The sequence below is a fragment of the Anarhichas minor genome, unplaced genomic scaffold (assembly GCF_050575085.1).
Source record: "Anarhichas minor isolate MPS153535 unplaced genomic scaffold, ASM5057508v1 ptg000038l, whole genome shotgun sequence".
NCBI classification, from domain to species: Eukaryota; Metazoa; Chordata; class Actinopteri; order Perciformes; family Anarhichadidae; genus Anarhichas; species Anarhichas minor.
In genome coordinates, this window is record NW_027466484.1 from 1,110,494 (window position 1) to 1,130,446 (window position 19,953).

Below are 19,953 nucleotides of genomic sequence, written 5' to 3' on the forward strand. Positions count from 1 at the left end.
TGAGTGGAAGACCTGATTTACTCCCTTTATTAATATACAATCTGTATCTGGATATACTTTTTGTATCAGAAAAATGGTTCGTTAATACAAGGTGTGAATGCAAACGTCAGTGGATCAGATGTCACTGTGTGAATAATGATCATGATCACGTTAACACCAGATGTAAAGGTATGCCGTCACATTGTGTTTCTGTTTAATACAATTTGAAAGGACATCATGTCTTATTTCTGATGCAGGTAATAAATAAATATTGATCAGAGAAATCACAGACTGTAAACTTAACATACAAAATATAGATTTAAAACACACTAATACAATAATAAGTGTTTCTATTGGCCGATCGGGAACATCCGTCTGGGAGTCTACAGGTCACACCGAAACAGGAAACACACCCATGAATTCGTCTGCCGGAGTCAGGCGGGAACCTCCGGTTCTGAAGACTGAAGTCAAAGCTTCATGTATTAAAGCTGCATTCTCTCTACTGTCCACCAGGGGGCGACTCCTCTGGTTGTATAGAAGTCTATGAGAAAATGACTCTACTTCTCTCTTGATTTATTACCTCAGTAAACATTGTAAACATGAGTTTATGGTCTCAATCTCTAGTTTCAAGTCTTCTTCAATACAGCATGATGTTCATTTCGTACATTATGGTCCATTTAGAGTCAAACAGACCATAAAGCAGGGGTTGCTTTAGGGCGGGGCTACACGGTGATTGACAGGTCGCTACCAGAGACGTATACGGCGTCTCTACGTCACTCCTCCTCAGTCCTAATATGGTCACTTCCTGTTCACTGATGGCGACGGCCAAAATGCTGAACTCAAGGGTTCCAAACATGAGTGACGTCACGATGACTACGTCCACTTCTTATAAACAGTCTGTGGTAACGAATGAGGAGGGAAATGTAACGTGACCAAACCTTTAGTTACTGTAAGAACACAATATTTGTTTACGTGTAAAACTGAGAACAGAAGTGTGAATGTTTTCTCTCAGAAACAGAAAGTGAGCAGCCATCAGTTAGTGCGATTCAGTATTTTGAGTTTCCTTCTTTTCTCTCCGGTAGCTGTGTTTTTTATGCGGTCTGGATTTGAGTCTCAAAGTGGTCTTGCTCTTCATGGACTCCCTTTTCCCCGTCGTGAGCTCCCCCCCTCCTGGTTTCCACAGCAGCAGCTGAGCGTCCTCCCCCCCTGTGACGAGAGCCTCCCCCGCCGCGTCCCACAGGAAGCAGCGCACCGTGGAAGCGTGGCCTCCCTCGAGCGTCCTCAGCAGACGAAGCCCCCTGCCGTCGCACTCCATCAGGTGGAGATCCCCGCCGTTCATCCCGCCGACCACCAGCAGCTTCTGGGCCTCCTCCAGCCACTGGCCCCCCACCAGGTAATCCACGGCCCCGCCGTCGGCCATCAGCGGCAGGCCGCGAGCGTCCGAGGTGCTGAAGACGGTGAGCGGCTCGTCCGTGTCCAGCTTGCCCAGATCCCACAGGTGCAGCCCCTCGTCGTGGCTCAGGCACAGCAGCTGGGTGTAGTCGGCTCCGGACCAGCAGACCGAACCGGCGGACGAGTCGCTGTTGCAGGTGAGCAGCAGCGCCTCCTCCTCCGCCCCCCGGCTCAGGTCGAAGACATTCACCAGGCCGTCCGTGGAGCCGGACGCCAGGCGGTCGTTCTCCCGAGGGTGGAAGCGCACCTGTGTGATGTCATCGCTGTGCGACTCAGAGTACACCCCGAGGAGCCCGCCGTCGGGTTTCCTGACGTCCCAGAAAACCAGGAAGCTGTCTTCTTTGTTGACCTGCTCGGTGCCGCCGCACAGCAGCGTGTCGCCGCAGCTCAGGTCGAAGCTGCAGTAGCTGTGTGACGGGTCGCTTTTAAACACCTGGGCTGCCTGTGTACCGGGACGACGGACGTCCCACCCCCGGACCGTCCCATCAGCGGAACCAGAGTAGAGGAGGTCAGGGGAGGCGTGGGAGAAGACAACCCCACAAAGAGGCCCGCTGTGGCCCCGATACTCCCCCACCAGGTTCAGGGTGTCCTTGTTGTGGAGGTGGATGGTGAAGTTGGAGCAGGACAAGGCCAGCAGGCCGGCTGGCTGCAGGGCGATGTCCAGCAGGTAGGTGGGCTCCTCTGGGCGACACCGCCGAGCGATGGACAGACCTTTGAGCTTCTCCTCCAAACCCTCCATGGCAGCTCAGCGAAGAGTCAACGCTGCTGAACAGGAAGAAGAAAATCACAAATTTAATGTTGCCTTTTAGAAGTTTACATTTGGTCCATTAAATCTCTCTTAAAAACAACGACATGCAATAACGTGTCGTTTTCTGGTTGTGACATATGCCGAATTAGGCACAGCAGTATACTCATTTGTCGGGTTTTAATCATATTAAATTTGATTTTCTTTTTTGCCTTAAAACAACAGAAACAAAAAATAGACATTATTTTAAATGAAGTCTGGTTTCTTCACCTTTGAGAGATTCGAGCAGCCACGGGTCACAATCACCGTTTTAATCCGTTATTACGTGTATTATGAGCTGTTATTAATGTGTTATGTGTTTATAAGTTCAACCTACCTTCTTGCCAGAAATGTCCACAACCGTTAAAACAAAAACAACCGTTAACTTGTATCGGAGTATAATAGAATATAATAAACTATTTTAACGTCAACGTTAACCGAATAAAGTCGTAAAAAGCACCGGTAATGTCATCAGGCTAGTTTAGCCGAAAACAAGCATGGTGGAAAACTCTGTGTCACAATATTTACAGCCGGGTCGGAACCGTTCCTCAATCAAAGGTTCCGCTTGGTGTTAAAAAAACAAGTATTCAGAAAACATAAATATTGTTTAGTGAATAATAGTCAAATTAAAGACACGTTAAAAAAATAAGAAACTGACCTATCAGAAAACATTGTGGCCCGCTGTCTTACCAAATATTGTTTAAATTATTATTATTATTCAAGATTATTCACTTTATCACATTTCAGCATCCGTACACCATATGAATGAATATATATATAATATATAATGCACATGCATTTATGGCCATTGCTTATTTTATTTGTGTAAATATATATAAATTGTGGGTTATACACTTTGTTTCAAAGCAAATATAGAACAGAACAGAACAACGTTTCTTTGGTGTAAAAATTATGTTCTAATAAACTATCGACTTTGTTTTCATCTTTTCACACTTATTCTTTCCATTATGATTTAATGACATGGTGAAGTAAAATGTAATCCGACTGTTGAGGGATTTAAAAAAGGAAATACTCATTAATTCTTTTTTATATTTAGCATATTTAGTGATTATCATCACTGACTCAGGATTATAACTTTTATTTTATTTTATTGTATCTTTATGGATTTCTTTAAACCCCTCTTAAATATATCTTAAAAGAGTTGAGTAAGTGTAACTCAGTTGTAGCTGTTATTTATTTTTGTTGTTGTCATGATATGAAAATCCAGTTTAACAGCATTTGCACCATTATGGATAAAACTCTCCGCATGAATCGGATGAATCCATCAATAAATCCAAACTTTATTTCGTTTTATTAAAGAAATCCCATCAGTGTATTTAAACATCATCATGACATCGTCAGTCGTCCAGCAGGGGGCAGCAGCCGCGTGTGTTCAGTTTTCTGGGTAAATGAGGCCTCAAAGCTTTAAGACACAAACAAATTAAACAAAACCTTCCGGTCATTTCAGGTTTTGATAAGAGACTGAAGGGAAGAAGAGCAATGTGACTCAGACATTTAGTTTTTTTACATGTTGTAATTAAATGTTGATGTTCAAACCTTTTACATGTCTGCTTAGAACTAATTTTAGTAATATTACTAGAATACTAATGCCTGATCCTGCACAGTAATAAAGATTAAACATCAGTAGGCGGAGCTTGAACTGACCAAGGTTGTTTATTTTCTCGTGGATAAAGAAACAAATTTAAAATATGTAACATCCTGTTTAAACAATCACAAAAAAATGTGAGATCTTATCTCATCAATGGAAGTGTTGAAAAGACTGACAGCAGGAGTCATTTCTAATAAAACATCGACAGAAGTTTACCCACAATCTTGTGTGCTCTCACTTTAGTTGACACATGAAGAAGAAGAAGACGAAAAAGAAGAAGGCAAATAAGGAAATGAAGGTGAAGAAGAGGAAGTAGATGACGAACAAGTAGACAAAGACAAAGAAGAAGGTGAAGAAAAGGAAGTAGACGAGGAGGAAGAAGGTGATTTTTTTGATGATGCAGCAGCAGTTTGGTCACAGACGGTTCAGAGGTCTGCAATGTAGAAGAAGTATTCAGAGATCTATTACTCAAGTAAAAGTACTAATACCACAGTGTAGAAATACTGCATTCAAATCTGACTTAAGTAAAAGTACAAAAGTATTTTCACCAACATATATTTAAGGTACTAAAAGTAAAAGTACTCTTATTATGTTTACCATCAGTTAAAACATGTTAGTGTTTAATATTTTAGTTTATGACCAAATATCTGCAGAACTAAAGACAATATTATCAATACTTTGTTTAATGAGATTAATGCTCCATGATCTACCATGAACATTTACACATTGTATATATTCAGTGATACTATATCAGCTCTACGTGTACTGATAGTTCAGAAAACCAAAGAGCAGCAAGTACTTTACTATATTTCAAGTTTTGTTTTTTTATTATTTATTATTTCACACAAACAATCAGACAGAAATAGATCTTCATTTTGACTCAAAGATCAAATCCAACAATAAAATCTGTAGAAATATAAAAAGAAACGTTTAAACTGCATAAATGATCGTCTGATGTCACGACTGAAACTGGTTTCATGTTGAAAACAGAGAAATAAGATTCTAAAAACTATCTCAAAGTTTAATTTATCAACTTGTTTTGATTTATTCAGACAAACAGACAAAACTCAGCGACTCATTCAGACAGTCAGTGAATGTAAACGTGAACAAAAGCTTGAAATCAAATATATTTAAATTTATTTAACGTTGACATAAAAGATTCAACTACAGTGACTCACTTTTTAATTTGAATGCAGGAAGAAATGTGAGAAACTAAAACATTTTGTTTCTTCCACATTAAATTTAAAAAAACACGACAGGAAAGAAAGAAAAGTCGAGACCAGAGTTTTAACACAAAAATATTCCAGAACAATAATAACAATAATAATAATAATAATAATAAAGGCACTAAAGGGAAGAGAGGAGCAACTACAGTTCAAGCACTTTTTATATTTGGTCTCTGAGATCCACGTTTTAAAGAAATTAAGAAACAAACATGTTTATGTTTTTTGGAGGTTTTTTAAATAATAATAATAATTTATGTATTTACTAGTAAACTTCCTGGTTTTGTTCGTGGGTAGAGAAGACGTCCGGGTGTAACCAAAAAAATGGGAAACAATATATAACAAAGTTACAAGGTGCTTTTGTGATTATACCAAATAATAATTAAAATAAAATAATTTTAATCCTTGGTTTGCAATCATTTTCGGCATTATAGCAAATAAATAAATTTGTTACTTCAACAAATAAAATTCAAGATCAAACCAAATCACACAATAAAAAGCGGATTTTACCAAATTTGGTAAATAACAAATTTTCGGAATTATCAAATATTCTGGGATTCTACAAAAACAATGTAAAAAGAATGTGGTACTTCACCGAAACACGTTTCAAAGTTTGCAAAACAAAACCTCTGGATGACATTTTGGTAAATTATTATTATTATCACATTGTTGCCTTTTAAGTTTTCTGTTTCTGTGTCAGATTTGGTTAATTTGGATTATTATAATAAGATTAATTGTTACTCCGATCTTCGCTCTCTGAAGCAGCTTTGACTCGATGAAACAAACGTCAAATAAAGAAAAAACAAACAGATGTGACGGAACTCCGGCACAGGAATCAGTTTGTGTGTTTGTTGATGAATCAAAAACAAAAACAAACTTCCTGTTTCACTTTGTTCAGAGAGGAAACCACAAGGAAGAGGCAACAGGAAGTGAAATGAGACGGGTAGCGAAGACACGCCTCCTTCAAACCGACCAATCACAGCTCAACAAATGCTCAGGTGAAGCTGGTCCATCACTAAATATGAGTTCAGGAAATAATTTCATTAGATCCAATTTAAAAAATAATACATTTTTACTTAAATACAGTAAAAACAACCGTCACATAAATACTTAGTTACTTTCCACCAAAGAATATTGTGATATTGATTATTTATGAAGGAAAAATAATAAAATATTTACTGGTTCAAGCGTCTGAAATGTGAGGGTTTCCTGCTTTTCTCTTTTCTATCATTGTACATGAAATATTTTGAGGTTTTGAAATGTCAGACAAAAACAAGCTAACGTGACCTTCAGTTCTACGAACAATGAATGAAGTTCTGCTGACGAGTCATCGGCTGATCGAGCAGAAAATAACTCAAATCATTTTTATAGTTTAAATAATCAACAGATTAACCAAAAATAATAATTAGTTGCAGCAGTAATTTAAATATGAAAAACAAAATGTGTGCCTTGAATAGCTTCCTCTTTTTACCAAAAGCTACTGGAATACTTTAGTATTTTACAAACTAAATAACGAGACTTTACCGACATAATAATATTTGACAAATTAAACAGAATGAACCAAATATAAACAAACATTTATCTTGTCTCCTGATCGCTGCTTTAACTTTCAAATTGGTTCCTCACGATCTTTAACGGTTCTTCAGGAAGTTAACGACCTCTGACCTCAGATCAGTGTTTAGGACCAACTTCACCCTCAGGGGGAACACAGTGCATTCTGGAAGCAGTGCATTTATCTTAGGACAGTACCGTACAAACAACAACAACAACATACAAGTCAACATACTGCTAAATTAAGACTCAAGAGGAGCTCGTTTTTCTCTGTTCAGAGGTGAAAGGTCACCAGCAGAGAACAGCTGATCTCTAAAAAAAAAAAAGAAATAATAAAAAAGCCCTTGAGCAAGGCACTTCAGACACAGCTGCTGCAGGTGAGAAACACGAGGAACGAAGGAAACATCAGATCTAGAACAGGAACGCCCACATATGTTATAATATATTATATTATAATGTTAACGCAATGTGAAGAATAAAGTTGTAATATTTCCAGAATAAAATGATAAATATATGAGAAAAAAGATTGTATGTCATTATTTTGAGAAAAAACTATTACGACTAAGCAAGTCAAGACATGACGCATAAAAACACACCATATTACGTTGTTTTAATTCTTTAACTTGATGTTTATTCTCAAATTAATGACCTTTCCTCAAAACATTACAAACTTTTTTTCTAAATATTTCCACTTCATTCAGGTTCTGCTTCTCTGTTATAAAAAGAGACAAAAGCTGAGCCTAGTGGATAGATTCCTGTCATCCCATTTAAAAAAACTTCTAAAAAAGTCTGTGTACGTCTTCCTTTAATTGTGGATCATACAGTATGTGCCCGGTCATCGCTTCAGTCTCAGGAAAAACAATCAATCAGACCATTCGTCTGAATACAGACGGAAACAACAGGACACAAAGTGGGGAGAGCCCTTCAGGAGAAAATACACAAGAGTTCAAACACCTCCAAAAGTCATTGGATTCAGTCCAAAAACCTTTTTAACCACAGCTGTGTCCAGGTGACCATCAGGAGAAGCTCCGACACTGGAATGAAGTATAAAATCATATTGCAGACGAGAGGAAGATTAAATATGAATCATTAAGAAGCTTCCCGACACAGAACAACACAGACTTCAAACACGGAATTTCAAAAATGTATCTGCAACTATTTTTGATCAAGTAATCATCATTTTTCACTCAGAAAAACTCTCAAAATGTTTCATATCTGTATGTCTTTGGGTTTGGACATTTTTTTTAAATAATTTTCTGACATTTCATAGATTAATTAATGATGACAATCACCGTTAGTTGCAGCCCTAAATACTTTTAATTGAGTTACTAAACACTTTTCAGACATCTAAAAACTTTGTGTGGTTCTTTGTTCTTTGAAAGCACTCATAGAAATGTAAATATTAAGGTTATTGATCTGTAGCGATCAGTGGTGTTGTTTTATAGTCTCTCAGAGGCCAGTGTTTGATTTGAATGAAGCTGGAGGAGGAGGAGGAGGAGGAGGAGGAGGAGGAGGAGGAGATGGAGGATGAGGAGGAGTGGATGTTTGGCTCTGATCCAGCTTGTCCTGGGTTCAGGAGGAGCCGTCTGATTTGAAATAAATCAAAAGATCAAAGAGATATTCGCCACAGGTAAAAACCTATAAGTCACCGGAGTCCCCGGCTGCTCCTGGTTCAACTGAAAACACCGACGACATGTCAGCATCCAGATCAGCTTTGAGGCTCTAATTCACCTCGGGTCCCAACCCAGGTTCTGGATGTGAAACCTGATCTGAAACCAGCACTATAGGTGCACTGACCGAACAACCAATCAGGAGAGCTAAGTGTAGCTTAAGAGCAGCGGGGCCAGGAAGAGCACGTTGAAGCCCACCACCCCGTAGACGATGTATCGGTAGGGCAGCTCCACCTCCATGTGCTGCCGGGCCTTCCCCACGTCGCCGCTGGGTACGCCGAACACCCGGCACACCAGCGGCATGGTGACGGCCTTCATCAGCGCCCGCGTGGCCATCAGCACCAGCACGCCCAGGACCAGCCGCAGCAGGGCCGCGCCCACCAGGCCGGCGCCGAACGCGGGCGTGGCGAAGGGCAGCTGGTCCGGCGTCGGGTCGGGCATCAGGCCGAGGCGGCAGTTGACGTGGGAGGCCAAGGCCACGCCGGCGCCCGTGCCGAGGATCTGGGCGGTGTCGCCCCGCGAGGTGCTCCAGGTGTCCAAGGTGAAGGAGAAGAGGCCCAGGCCAAGGTGGAGGGACACGATGATGAGCGGGGCGAAGCAGCACGTCAGGTTGAAGCCGTCGATCAGGTCCAACGCCGGCAGGAAGAGGACCAGGATGAGGACACTGTAGAGGACGCCAGCTATGACGTCCTGGAGGAGACAAAACAGAAGCAGAAGGTCACGGTTTTTATCTGACGGATTCATCCAGACTGACTCACTGAGAGTTCAGGGACAGAAGATGATAAACAGTCCGCATACAAACAGAGGTTATGACTTCAGAACTTATATTTATTAAATTACACTTAGGAACAATCTTAAGAGCCAGATTAAAGACATTAATTTGCATAATAATAAACGTGGACTTTTGTTTTTGGGCCTTTTCTCTGTGTGTTTCCTGCTGATGGATAAAGAGGAAGTTGAGGACAGGAAGCAGAGATCAGGAGCTCAACGTGCCAGTGAACTCTGAAATCAAACACAAAGGTCGTCACGGTTCATTTATTGGCCGACAGTCGGCTTCCTGCTCCAACGACGATGTGTGTGTGCACGAAGAGCTTAACTACCCAAAAATATGATGATTCACAGAACATTCTTCTTGCACCAAAAGTTTGACTCCCTATAGTAAAGACACTTTCTGCATTTTCTTGTTTGGCAGGACCTAGTTTTGAAATAGTCAGTATAGTAGTAACGGTTACGTATAGCTGATTCATCCTGATCCCCCAAACACTCTGTGCAGGTTGGGGTTCATTGGGTGTGGGCACAGTGAGCGGAGGGTGTAAATAAACTCACTGAGGTGTCTTCAGTCTTTACTCTGCTGTGTCTGAACACCGTCTACTCTACCTGGGAGAGAAATCAATGATCCAGAAACCAAAGGTCCTGTTAAGAGTTTAAATATATATTTGGCTGCTTTTGGTCATTAACCCACGCTGAACCACAAGCTTCATGTCCCAGCAGACTGGTGGGACGTGAAGTACAAGTGAGTACAAGGTTTACTGGTTTTTACTGTCCCAACCTCTTAAAAGGTGAGTCATCAGGGAGATAAGCTGCAGGAAACCCTCCAGAGGGTTTACTGTGATGCATCACCTCCCTGCTGACGCTGCAAACTTCTATTCTGTCTTCTCTAAAACAAAATGGCTGATGTAAAGCGTCCAGGAAGAGGAGCAGGTGGGGCCCTGAAGGAACAGCCACGTTTGTGTTATTAGGTAGAAGCTTTCATCTTAAGAGCTTTACAGTGGAAATGAATGAGTGTGTTTATTGTCAGCGCGTCTGAGTCTGATGTTCATCTGGAAGCTGTAAAGACCGACTGGATCCATCAGAGACCGTTCAGTGACGGTACAGGTTTGAGCTCCAGAAAGTGAACGACATCAGTTCTTCATCAAGATGTAAACATGAAGTCAAATCAAATGCGTTTATTTATTTGTTCCTTTTTTGATTTATGCGTCTCTGTGGTCCGAAACTCAAGCATATTCAGTTTCAGTTATTTATCAGAAGAAAACAAAGAAATAAACACAAAATTGTCGCCAATAATCTTTTCAGCCAATCACAGGGTTCCTAAAGCTTGTTAGATTGAAGACTTTTGTAATGCGACTCGGAGTGAAATTGAACACCAACTTCTTAACCAAAAGTTTTAAAAAAGCATGTTTCAGTCCTTTATGATTCTGCTTCATAAAACGTAGAGAGACGAGAGGGAGAACATCTGGAGAGAAACAACCAGAAGAGTTCTGACATCACAAACATCTGGTTTGCTTTTTATCCAAACAACTTTAAACCCTCGAGTTCCACAGCGAGGAACTCAACAACAACAAAACCTTCAACAGGAAATGTGCAACACGTTGATGCAGCGCTTACAACACAAACACAGGGGGGTTGTTAAATATATTCCTAGTTTAGACTTTAAATGAAAGAAAGAACACCAACAGTGTGAGCAGTCTGCTGAAAGGTCAGCAGATATCAACAACTCCGTCAGTAGCGAGAGCAGCTTTTTGTCTCGGAGCTCTTCCTGCAGAACAAAGCAGGAGGAAGTCCTTTCATTGGGCGTGATGACTTCCTCAACACATTAAGAGCCCGGCAGGCTTTGTTATCCCTGAAACACAACAGGAGCCTCCGGGACACACACAAAGCTTTAATACCTCAGTTTCAGACTTCATTGTTTAAAGAAAACAAGCTGCTGTCTGTGGTGATTTATGCTCTGAACCCTTTTACAGTTTCTGTAAAAGAAAGGGACTCTTCTTAGAGTTATAACTCAGTCAAATCTGACATGAAACACATACGATCAGATTCATCGTGACTTAAACTTTGGCAAGGTATATACACCTTATATATACATATAGGAGGAGGAGGAGGAGGAGGAGGAGGAGGAGAAAAGGGCAGAGAGGAAGAAGACAAGGAGGAGAAGGAAGAGGAGGAAGAGAAGGAGGAGGAAGAGGGGGAGGAAAGGGCAGAGAGAGAGGAAGAGGAAGAAGAGAAGGACGAGGAGGAGGAAAGGGCAGAGAGAACATGTGGAGAACAAACTGACAGGAAGAAATAGTAAAAGTATCTCCTGCGTAGGAAGGAAACATAAAAACACAAACAATCAACTGGAGTGAGTCGTATTTCTGGTGAAGAACGTCACTAAAGTACTTCTGCAGAAACAGAAGAAGTATCCAAATATTTGACCTCCAGTTAAAGTCCCAATGCCACATTGTAGAAAATACTAAGAGTTCTGCATTCAAAACTAGAGAAGTATCAAAAGTAAAAGTACTCATAGTGGCTCCTGTTGGTGTTGTACTCTTATATTATGGTCTCAATGGCTGCATTAATAAGTAACCTGTACTTTAAGGTTGTTGTTTTATATATTTTCAGTTCAAATCTTAATGGTTTGATGTGTTATTAACTGACTAATCGATATTGCATTCAGACTGTATTTGATGGTTGGAGCCATCTTGGTTGTGTTTTTACTTTTCTATGAATATCAGTAAAATACTCTGAAGAACCAGATGTAAAAGTAATATTACTCTTTGGGATTATGAGGACTGTCTCAGTGTAAACCCCATAATCACAGTAATGTTGTTAGTGGTGGGATGTTTGAAGACTGGTAATATTATTTCTGTTGAGGCGGTCACAGATCTGGTGAGTACATAAAGCAGCAGGAGGAGACAGATGTGCATGTGGTTCCTGAGGGGGAGGTCTTAGCCCACGACACCACCTGCCACAAAAGAAGCCCTTAAAGAGGACTTCTCTGATGTGGAGTTAACTTCTCCAGTTTGTCTGGGAGGACGGCCAGCGTTCTGCAACGTCTGCCGTCCGTCCGTCAATCCCTCCGACACAGCTGGGACCACAGAGACGAGCCCAACCCCCCAAACAGTGCACGGGGGGAGCTGACGTCATTTCCCAGAGAATGAAATTAACCCCCAAAACGAGGTAGACGACACACACATCTGTGGTGATGGTCCCACTACACAGGCTAAGTGAACTTTGACACTGGAATACAAGGAGCACTTTACTTTGAGGGAAGTGGGAAGATGTCGTCTTCTTGAATTCACCAACGGTTGGTTCATTAAAGTACTCGTTTCTTGGATTAGTTTCTGGTTTAAATGAAACATGACGTCAAGCTGTGGTTGTGTTTTGAAGACTCTGTCCAGGGTCCAAGAAGTTTACTTATTACTTTTAGTTGTTGGTGACCTCGTCCCTCACAACCTCATGCAGACCCTGAGAGATATTTTACTGCTGTAGGAGTAAACACGCCCAGTCGGTGGTGTATCATCATGTTTGTCATGACTCTACCTGTGGTGCACATCAGTGATCTCATCTTGCCGTCGGCAAAAAAAAAAAAAAAAACAATCCGCTAACGTGAGAGTGCGGCGGATAAAAGATGCAGGAACAAGTTTTTGCAGGCATGAATATCCCTCAATGGTTTATTTCCAGTAAGAGTTTAGAAACGCCGTTTATTGTCTTAAGAAAGATGGAAACAGGCCCGAGCATGTCGAGGAGACGATGCAGTCTCCTTCTTGGTTCACACACATTCTACCACAACGGACACACTGCTCTCAAATTAAACTATTTAAAATGTCTTTGAATGAGTTGTGTTTCCATTAAAACAACATCAACGCTGGCGTGTTAACTGAATGGTAAATGAATCAAAGCACAGAAGGCAAAACTGCCTCCTAAGTATCATGCGACTGGTTGCTAACAAGCAATGAAGCATTTAAAAAGGTTATTTTTAACAATGTCTGGCGCAGCGCTCACTCTTCATAAGAAGCACCTGAGTTACGTTACATCACATCCAGCAGACTTCACAGAAACAATGAGGACCTGTTTTAACCCGGTACCCTCTGGTCCGGCTCAGAGAACGACACTAAAAACACTGAACCCGTCTACACATTGTTCACTACCGAGTCCTTTTTAAACAGTCCTGATAACGTTCATAAAGGTAGTACAGGTGGAAGATGGAGAGATTTGGCTTAAAACGCAAAAGAATTAAAGATAGAGATCCAAAAACGCTGAAGAAATAATTTCAAACTAAATGCTAAACACTGGACCGGGAAGCAAACAGTTAATTTTATTTGAATTTATCTACAAATTGGTTCCTTCATCATCAACATTTCAGCCAAATTAAGTTCCAAATGTGCAGATAGAAACTATAACAGAATCCTCTCAGCCTCCGATAATAACAACCGCTGCTGGTTGAGAACGAGGAGCAGAGACATCTGCACGATGGTGGTAATCTTCAGAGCTCTCTTTACAATTCTAAAGCAGGTAAAAAACTATTGTTTGGAGGCTTAAGTTCAGATTCCACCTCCTGCTCTGAATCAAAGGGTGGAAAGGTGACCCGACACCAAATAACACAACAAAGACTGACAGCTGACGTTTGAAAGTCCACCTCCACCCAAACGTGTGCTTTACTTCTTCTTACTTCTCGTGGAAGTGCAGGAAAAGCTGCTAAGTGAACGTGGTGTTGAGATCATTTTGATTCATGAACTGATCGACTATCATGACTGGAACAGAGACTGGAACAGAGTGCACATTCACCACCAGCTGGGCCCGTTGCATGAACCTATTGATCCACCAGTAGATTAAGACAATCAATGAACATGGAGGAGCGCACTAGCGAGCAAAGCTGTGCTGATCAAAAGAAGTGACAGCACTCATGTGATAAGCTACAGAAAATGCACTTTTTGTTGATTAGAGCTGCACAGTTAATCAAAATGTTATCGATATATCACATTATGGAGGCGTCATATTAACTAAAAGGTGAAATGTTGCCAAAGCACCATTTTAAATGAAATATTGTGGTGCTGACTTACACTTCATATATCCTACAGACGAAAGAAAAGATCTTTGTGTGGTACAAAGGAGGAGGAAGACGAGGAGCAGGAGGAAGAGGACGAGAAGGAGGAGGACGAGGAGGATGAGGAAAATGAGGAGAAAGAGAAGGACAAGGAGGAGGGCAAGGAGGAAGAGGAAGAGGAGGAGAAAGGGAAGGATAAGGAGGAGGATCTTTGTTTATCACAGATCCCCACAAAACTCACAACTTTATCCTTTTAATGTGTGTTTCAGTGAAAATGAATCACAATATCAGTCTAGTGTCGATCATTGCGAATGATATTTCACACATTTACAGTTTATTTTGTCCATACTTGTGTTGTGTGTGTTTCTATGGTTACACAGGTGAGTGTGTCGCTGACATCAGAGCCTGAAAACAGCTCAGGTCGGATTCTGTTTCAAACATGTCGGCTCTCGTGTTCACACGGACAGAAGGACGGAAAAACTGGCACTGCAGGTGGCAGCGGCGACACCATTTGTGTCTGTGAGTGTGTGCGTGTGTGTGTGTATGTGTATGTGTGTGTGTGTGGACGTACCAGGACCGAGTGCATCCCCATGTAGATCCGGCTGACACAGACCAGCAGACACCAGCAGAGAGCCAAGCTGAGACCCAGTGAGAACGGGTACTGTGGAGGTGGAAGGAGACACTTTTATTAACACAACACACATCTTAGAGACTAAACTAACGAGGCAAACGACATAAAGAATAACCTAATAAATCTTTAACATGAGAGCTGTTCAAACATGGAAAACACAGTTTTAGAGACCTTAGTGGTGTTTAAAATAACATTTGTTTGACCATCAGCCCAAATAAATCCCAAAGATGTGGAATTAAATTACAATTATACAAATAAATTACAACAATAAGTCAGCAAGATGTTTGACGTTTTAACTTTATAATGACAATAACGCAATGATGAAACAATGGCGGTTTCTAACTTTTAATAAAAATGTGTTTTGTAAAATGTTTTATGCATTTCAAACATCTTGCAAAATAAATAAATTAAAGCTGTGCATATTTAGAATGCACATAAAGTCTGCTTAGCCTTTGTTCTGCACTCAGTGACTCCATGCTTCACACGATGCATCGATCTGTTAATGAGTCTCTCAAACTGCTGCGTGCTTATTGTTCTGACAGTAAACAGATTGTGTGTGCTGGAGTCTCGATAACAAGTAGCAGTGATGTAGTGGAGATGATGAGCAGCGGAGCTCGTAATGTTTCCCCATCACATGATGCACTCTGCTCTGTAGCAGTGGAGAAAGGGTTCACACTGCGGATTAAAGTGAACCACAGTCACACGGTTTCTCACTCATGTGACTCAGATTTCACCGGGTTTTTCTCTTTATAATTAGTTTAAACTGCAAAAAATAAAAACTGCACCGAGTGACAGTTCTTCAGTTTGGATCTGGGTCACATGACTGTCTTAAAATATGGAGCCAGTCAGTTGACTTGCGGCAGCTTGTCTGGGTGACGTCAGCGTAACGCAATAGTTCACAGATATTACTCAAAGAAGGACGATTCATTTTTGAGATGCTTTAGAAACAGGAAGTCTTAAAAAATCTTCATTTGAGTAAATGGTATGCAGCCAAATCAAATAGTTTACAGCATATTAAACCTTTGTTTCTTTATAATGCATGTAATACTTAACTTGTTTCTTTACAGAGTTTGTATATAGACAGTAAAGTAGTCCATGAATATGAGATATGAGTTTATAGATAACTATAATCGCTCCTCGTCATTGTGGAGGTTAGTTTTATGGTGTTTTACCGGTTACATCTACAGTCTGTGTTCATATCTATGAGTTACACTCGCTGATTCTTCACAGTTCATTTTGTTTGCTCGCCCTCTGGAGCTTAAGGCTGTGACTAGTGATCAGTTTCATCATGGGTCAATAGGACATTTCTTTTCTCAGTTTATCGATTCATCATTTTGTGAATAAAATGTCAGAGAATAGAGAACACGCCCACCACAGCGTCCCACAGCTGAGGGTGACCTTATCTGTTTTCATAAAACATTGAGAGGCTTAAAACAAGAACACACATGACCAAATGAGCTGCCTGCTAATGTTCCATCAATCGACTAATCGCTTTATTAACTGGTTGTTTTGCTGTAGAATAAAGCCGGACATGAGTGAGCGATGTGTGAACGCAGCTGGGAAAAAGAGGATGAAAAGAAAATGAGTGACAGCCGAGCCGTGAGAAAGAGACGACGGATGAAAAGCTGCTGAGGTTTTTGCACACTTGCTAAAAAAGCTCTTTTGTTCTCTTCATTGTTGTTGAGACAGCTCAGATTTCCTCTCACAGACCAGAACTACAAAATCCTAAACATCACTGGGACGGACGCACGCACACACACACACACACACACACGCACACACACGCACACACACACACGCACACACACACACACACACGCACACACACACACACACACACACACACGCACACACACACGCACACACACACACGCACACCAGCCTTCAGGGGGAAACGCTGTGTGAAGCTGGTTAAAACAGGGATCATTGAAGGCACCGTTTTAACACGACTAACAGCTTTGAGCTGCTAATAAGGTTACGTTTTTGAATGTTCAACTGTTTACTAAATATAATAAGTTAACATTCATAATCACTGTCAAAGGGAGTTTTAGATGTGATTAAATCTAAATTATTAGATAAAGATTTTTTCTTGTTTTGTCCCAAAATGTTGTAACAATAATAACTCGTGAATAATCGCCCGGCCTGTGGCATCATCTCCACATTTTAACAATAATTTAGCTTTTCAGAAACTAATGTCACTGGTTTAAAGACATATTAATAATAATACATTTTATTTGTATAGCGCTTTAAAAAAGGTACTCAAAGACACTTTACATGATAAAAACAGAAACAATAGAAGTAATTACGATATAAACAAGATAGATGACATCACAGAGAGGAACAGCAGACTAACTTCACAGGTTAAAAGCACATTTAAATAGAAGATAGATTCTACTTTCAACCTCTCTCCATTTGCACTCTGTGAACCCTGCTGTCCTCTAACGTGAACTTTCACATGTTATCTACGTTATTAAAACGCTGCTGCAACAATGTTAGACGTCCTCCTGCAGCCAGTGTTTCAAGGTGACGGAATAAAAACATGAAAGAGTTTTACAGCCTGCATTAGCCTGATGGATGGAGAGATAGAGAGATAGAGAGCGGGTTTACTGGTCAAATACATTTATGTAACACTGAGATAACCTTTGTTCCAAATAGCGGCTGCTTATCTGTCAGAGGAGTTGTCGGTGAAGTACACAAACTAACCACAGCTCAGACTTAGCTGCTATCCAGAAAGCATGTGCTGGTTTTAAACAAGTAAGTATTTCACATCTAAAAAGGAATTTTTCTCTGTATTTTGATGCACACCAGTCAGAAACAGAAAAAATAAAGACGATAAAAAGGAAAAGAGCGTAGCAATGTTTAAACAAAGAGGATGTTCAATCATCTCTCTGAACTTATTTCTAGCAGCATATGAGAGTTACAGATGTTATTTCTCATATTCTCCTCAATAATTCAGAAACATTTTAGCTGTTTGGACCCAGAGTCTGCAGACAGAAAGGTCTCACTCAAGGACAGAAACCAGCTGATCACGAGCTGTGTGTGGTTAGTCAGACACACTCCTCAGACACTCTCCTACAGGTGGCTCTCTAACCACCGGGCTTCACTTCAAAGTGTCAATTATAAACCGAGGCCTCTTCTGTGAGTCTTTGTGTGTGGATTAGCTGTGAAGCCGGCTCAGACCAACGCTGGTGTACTAGCATTGAGAGTGAGGGGAGAGAGAAGGAGGAGAGGAACCAAGGAAACCATCCGAGGAGACGTTGTCCAAACCAGCGTCCTCTGTGACCACGGCGGCTTCGCCTCGTGCAAAGTTTTATGGACACGGTGTAGTTTTTGTGTGTGGCTTGTGGTTCTCTGCACACACTCCCTCACATGACACACACACACACACACACACACACACACACACACACACACACACACACACACACACACACACACACACACACACACACACACACACACACACACACACACACACACGCCTAATCATTGTTACTGCGATATGATTCATTTAGTAACTGGAAGCTGCAACTTCACACATTTGCAGCTTTAAATGTCATAAACGGTCATAAAAATCTTAACAACTGCAACTTCTTTTGAATGCAGAACAGAATTGATGTGTACACACAATGTAAGAACTCCGGTGGGGAGTTACCCGTTCTGTTAAACTCATTCATGCTCGCAGGAAAAAGCTGGACGTTTCCCACCTAACGTTCCTGCTCGAGGGAGAGGAAGTCTCACACAAAGACTGTTAGCCGTGATGTTTTCTGTTCTGGCTCTACTGGACCGGACGTTATGGGGCGACTGTGGCTAAGTGGATAGCAGGGCCGTCTTTCAATCAGAGGGTCGGCGGTTCAATCCCCGGCTCCGGCTCTGCTAGTCGCATGTCGATGTGTCCTTGAGCAAGACACTTAACCCCAAAATTGCTCCCGTAGTTGTGCCTACGCTGTAGAAATGTGATAGAATCTGAATTGTAAGTCGCTTTGGATAAAAGCGTCTGCTAAATGACTGTAATGTAATGTAAATATGACACGATGTGAGATAAACCACGTAGCGATGCCTTTATCTTTCAGCTCACATTTAGTCTCATCTGCTCTCCATCAACTCCAACTCTCATCCTCTCCAGCCTAAAATAATTCTCCTCTTATATCTTTCTTCCTCCCACTCACTTTTCTGTATTAATCCCGTCTTCTGTCCATCTATTGCCCTCTTGTCTCCTCTCCTCTACTGTCTAATCCTTCCTCCCTTTTGGCTTCTCTCGCCTACTTTCCTCTCCTTGAGTCTTATTACACTTATTACCAGTATCTTCCATAGAGAGAGAGAGACATCTGGCTCTGGTTAATGTCTCACTGCGGCTCATACGAACCCAAACATTCCTGCTTTTGCTGAGACAAGCCAGCTGACAGCAGGAAAAATTCACAGAGCGACTACGGCAAGCAGAAGGGGACATGTAGGACATCCTAAAATGAAGAGTTATCTCTCAATCTGGGCGAGCTGTAATCGCTGGTAATTTGGTAAAAATCCAGAGTTTGTTTGGTAATATTAGGGCTGTACTCTGCTAATGAAATTCCACTAACACTCATAAGATTTACGACTCATACGACGATACAAAGATCCGTAAAATTGAGTTTCTCCACAAAGAATCACACAAAAGCACCACCTTTAAATCTTGTGTGTACCAGAAATGAGCTCATTCAGCATTAAAAAAAAAAGCTGAGCGACTAAAACAAAGAGCCGAGACCAAAACAACCTGATCAACTTAGAGGGAGCAGCCCTGATTAATATGATTGTTAAATGACCTGATATGTGGATCTGTGGTTCAAAGACTACATGGGTCGACCATAAATCAAAATCGATCTCATCAATAAGCTGTATTGTTGGTTCCACGTGCCTCCACTACAGCAGGATAATAATGTTAAAGTTGGAGCCACAACAGGGAACATTTTGTTAAATATTTAGTGGTTTTTAGTCTTATCTGCTGTTCCACACACACAGCAGTGTGCAGTATTTTAAGACCTAGAATAGAGATTGTTGATTGATAGAGAGCTTTTCTGAAATGTTATACCGTCATGTGTTTTCAAACTCAGGCTGACGAGTAGAGAAAAGCTAAAGACTCTGAATCGGTCATATCTTGGAGCTTGTTGTGAACGTAGAGGAGCGTGTTTGGTTTATCAGCATCTAAGAAACTAAATTCTTGACATCAATAGAAATATTAATGTCAGTAACAATTATTAATGATTATTAATAACAA

General features: G+C 41.0%; 2 protein-coding genes across 3 annotated transcripts in view; both read right to left on the minus strand.

Annotated features, from left to right (window-relative positions):
- Nucleotides 1-2,707, minus strand: wdr89 (WD repeat domain 89). Of its 2 annotated transcripts, none has more exons than XM_076107344.1 (2): nucleotides 2,553-2,707; nucleotides 1-2,193 (listed from the first exon to the last, which is right to left on the minus strand). In XM_076107344.1, exon 2 carries the CDS (start codon nucleotides 2,168-2,170, stop codon nucleotides 1,016-1,018), a length of 1,155 nt encoding a protein of 384 aa, XP_075963459.1. In that variant the 5' UTR covers nucleotides 2,171-2,193; nucleotides 2,553-2,707; the 3' UTR covers nucleotides 1-1,015. The 2 variants fall into 2 exon arrangements, with proteins under 2 accessions (XP_075963459.1, XP_075963457.1); XM_076107342.1 differs by having other exon boundaries at nucleotides 1-2,196.
- A 2,231-nt stretch (nucleotides 2,708-4,938) lies between these two features.
- Nucleotides 4,939-19,953, minus strand: part of sgpp1b (sphingosine-1-phosphate phosphatase 1b) — a 29,597-nt gene continuing 14,582 nt past the window's right edge. The window contains exons 3-4 of the mRNA XM_076107428.1: nucleotides 14,643-14,732; nucleotides 4,939-8,958 (exon numbers count right to left, since the gene is read on the minus strand). Coding sequence (XP_075963543.1) covers nucleotides 8,416-8,958; nucleotides 14,643-14,732 — 633 coding nt within the window. The 3' untranslated portion in view covers nucleotides 4,939-8,415. The remainder of the gene's footprint in view (nucleotides 8,959-14,642; nucleotides 14,733-19,953) is intronic.

Coding starts and splice junctions, on each gene's coding strand:
- wdr89 (XM_076107344.1), bottom strand. CDS start 2,170: ATGGAGGGTTTGGAGGAGAAGCTCAAAGGTCTGTCCATCGCTCGGCGG.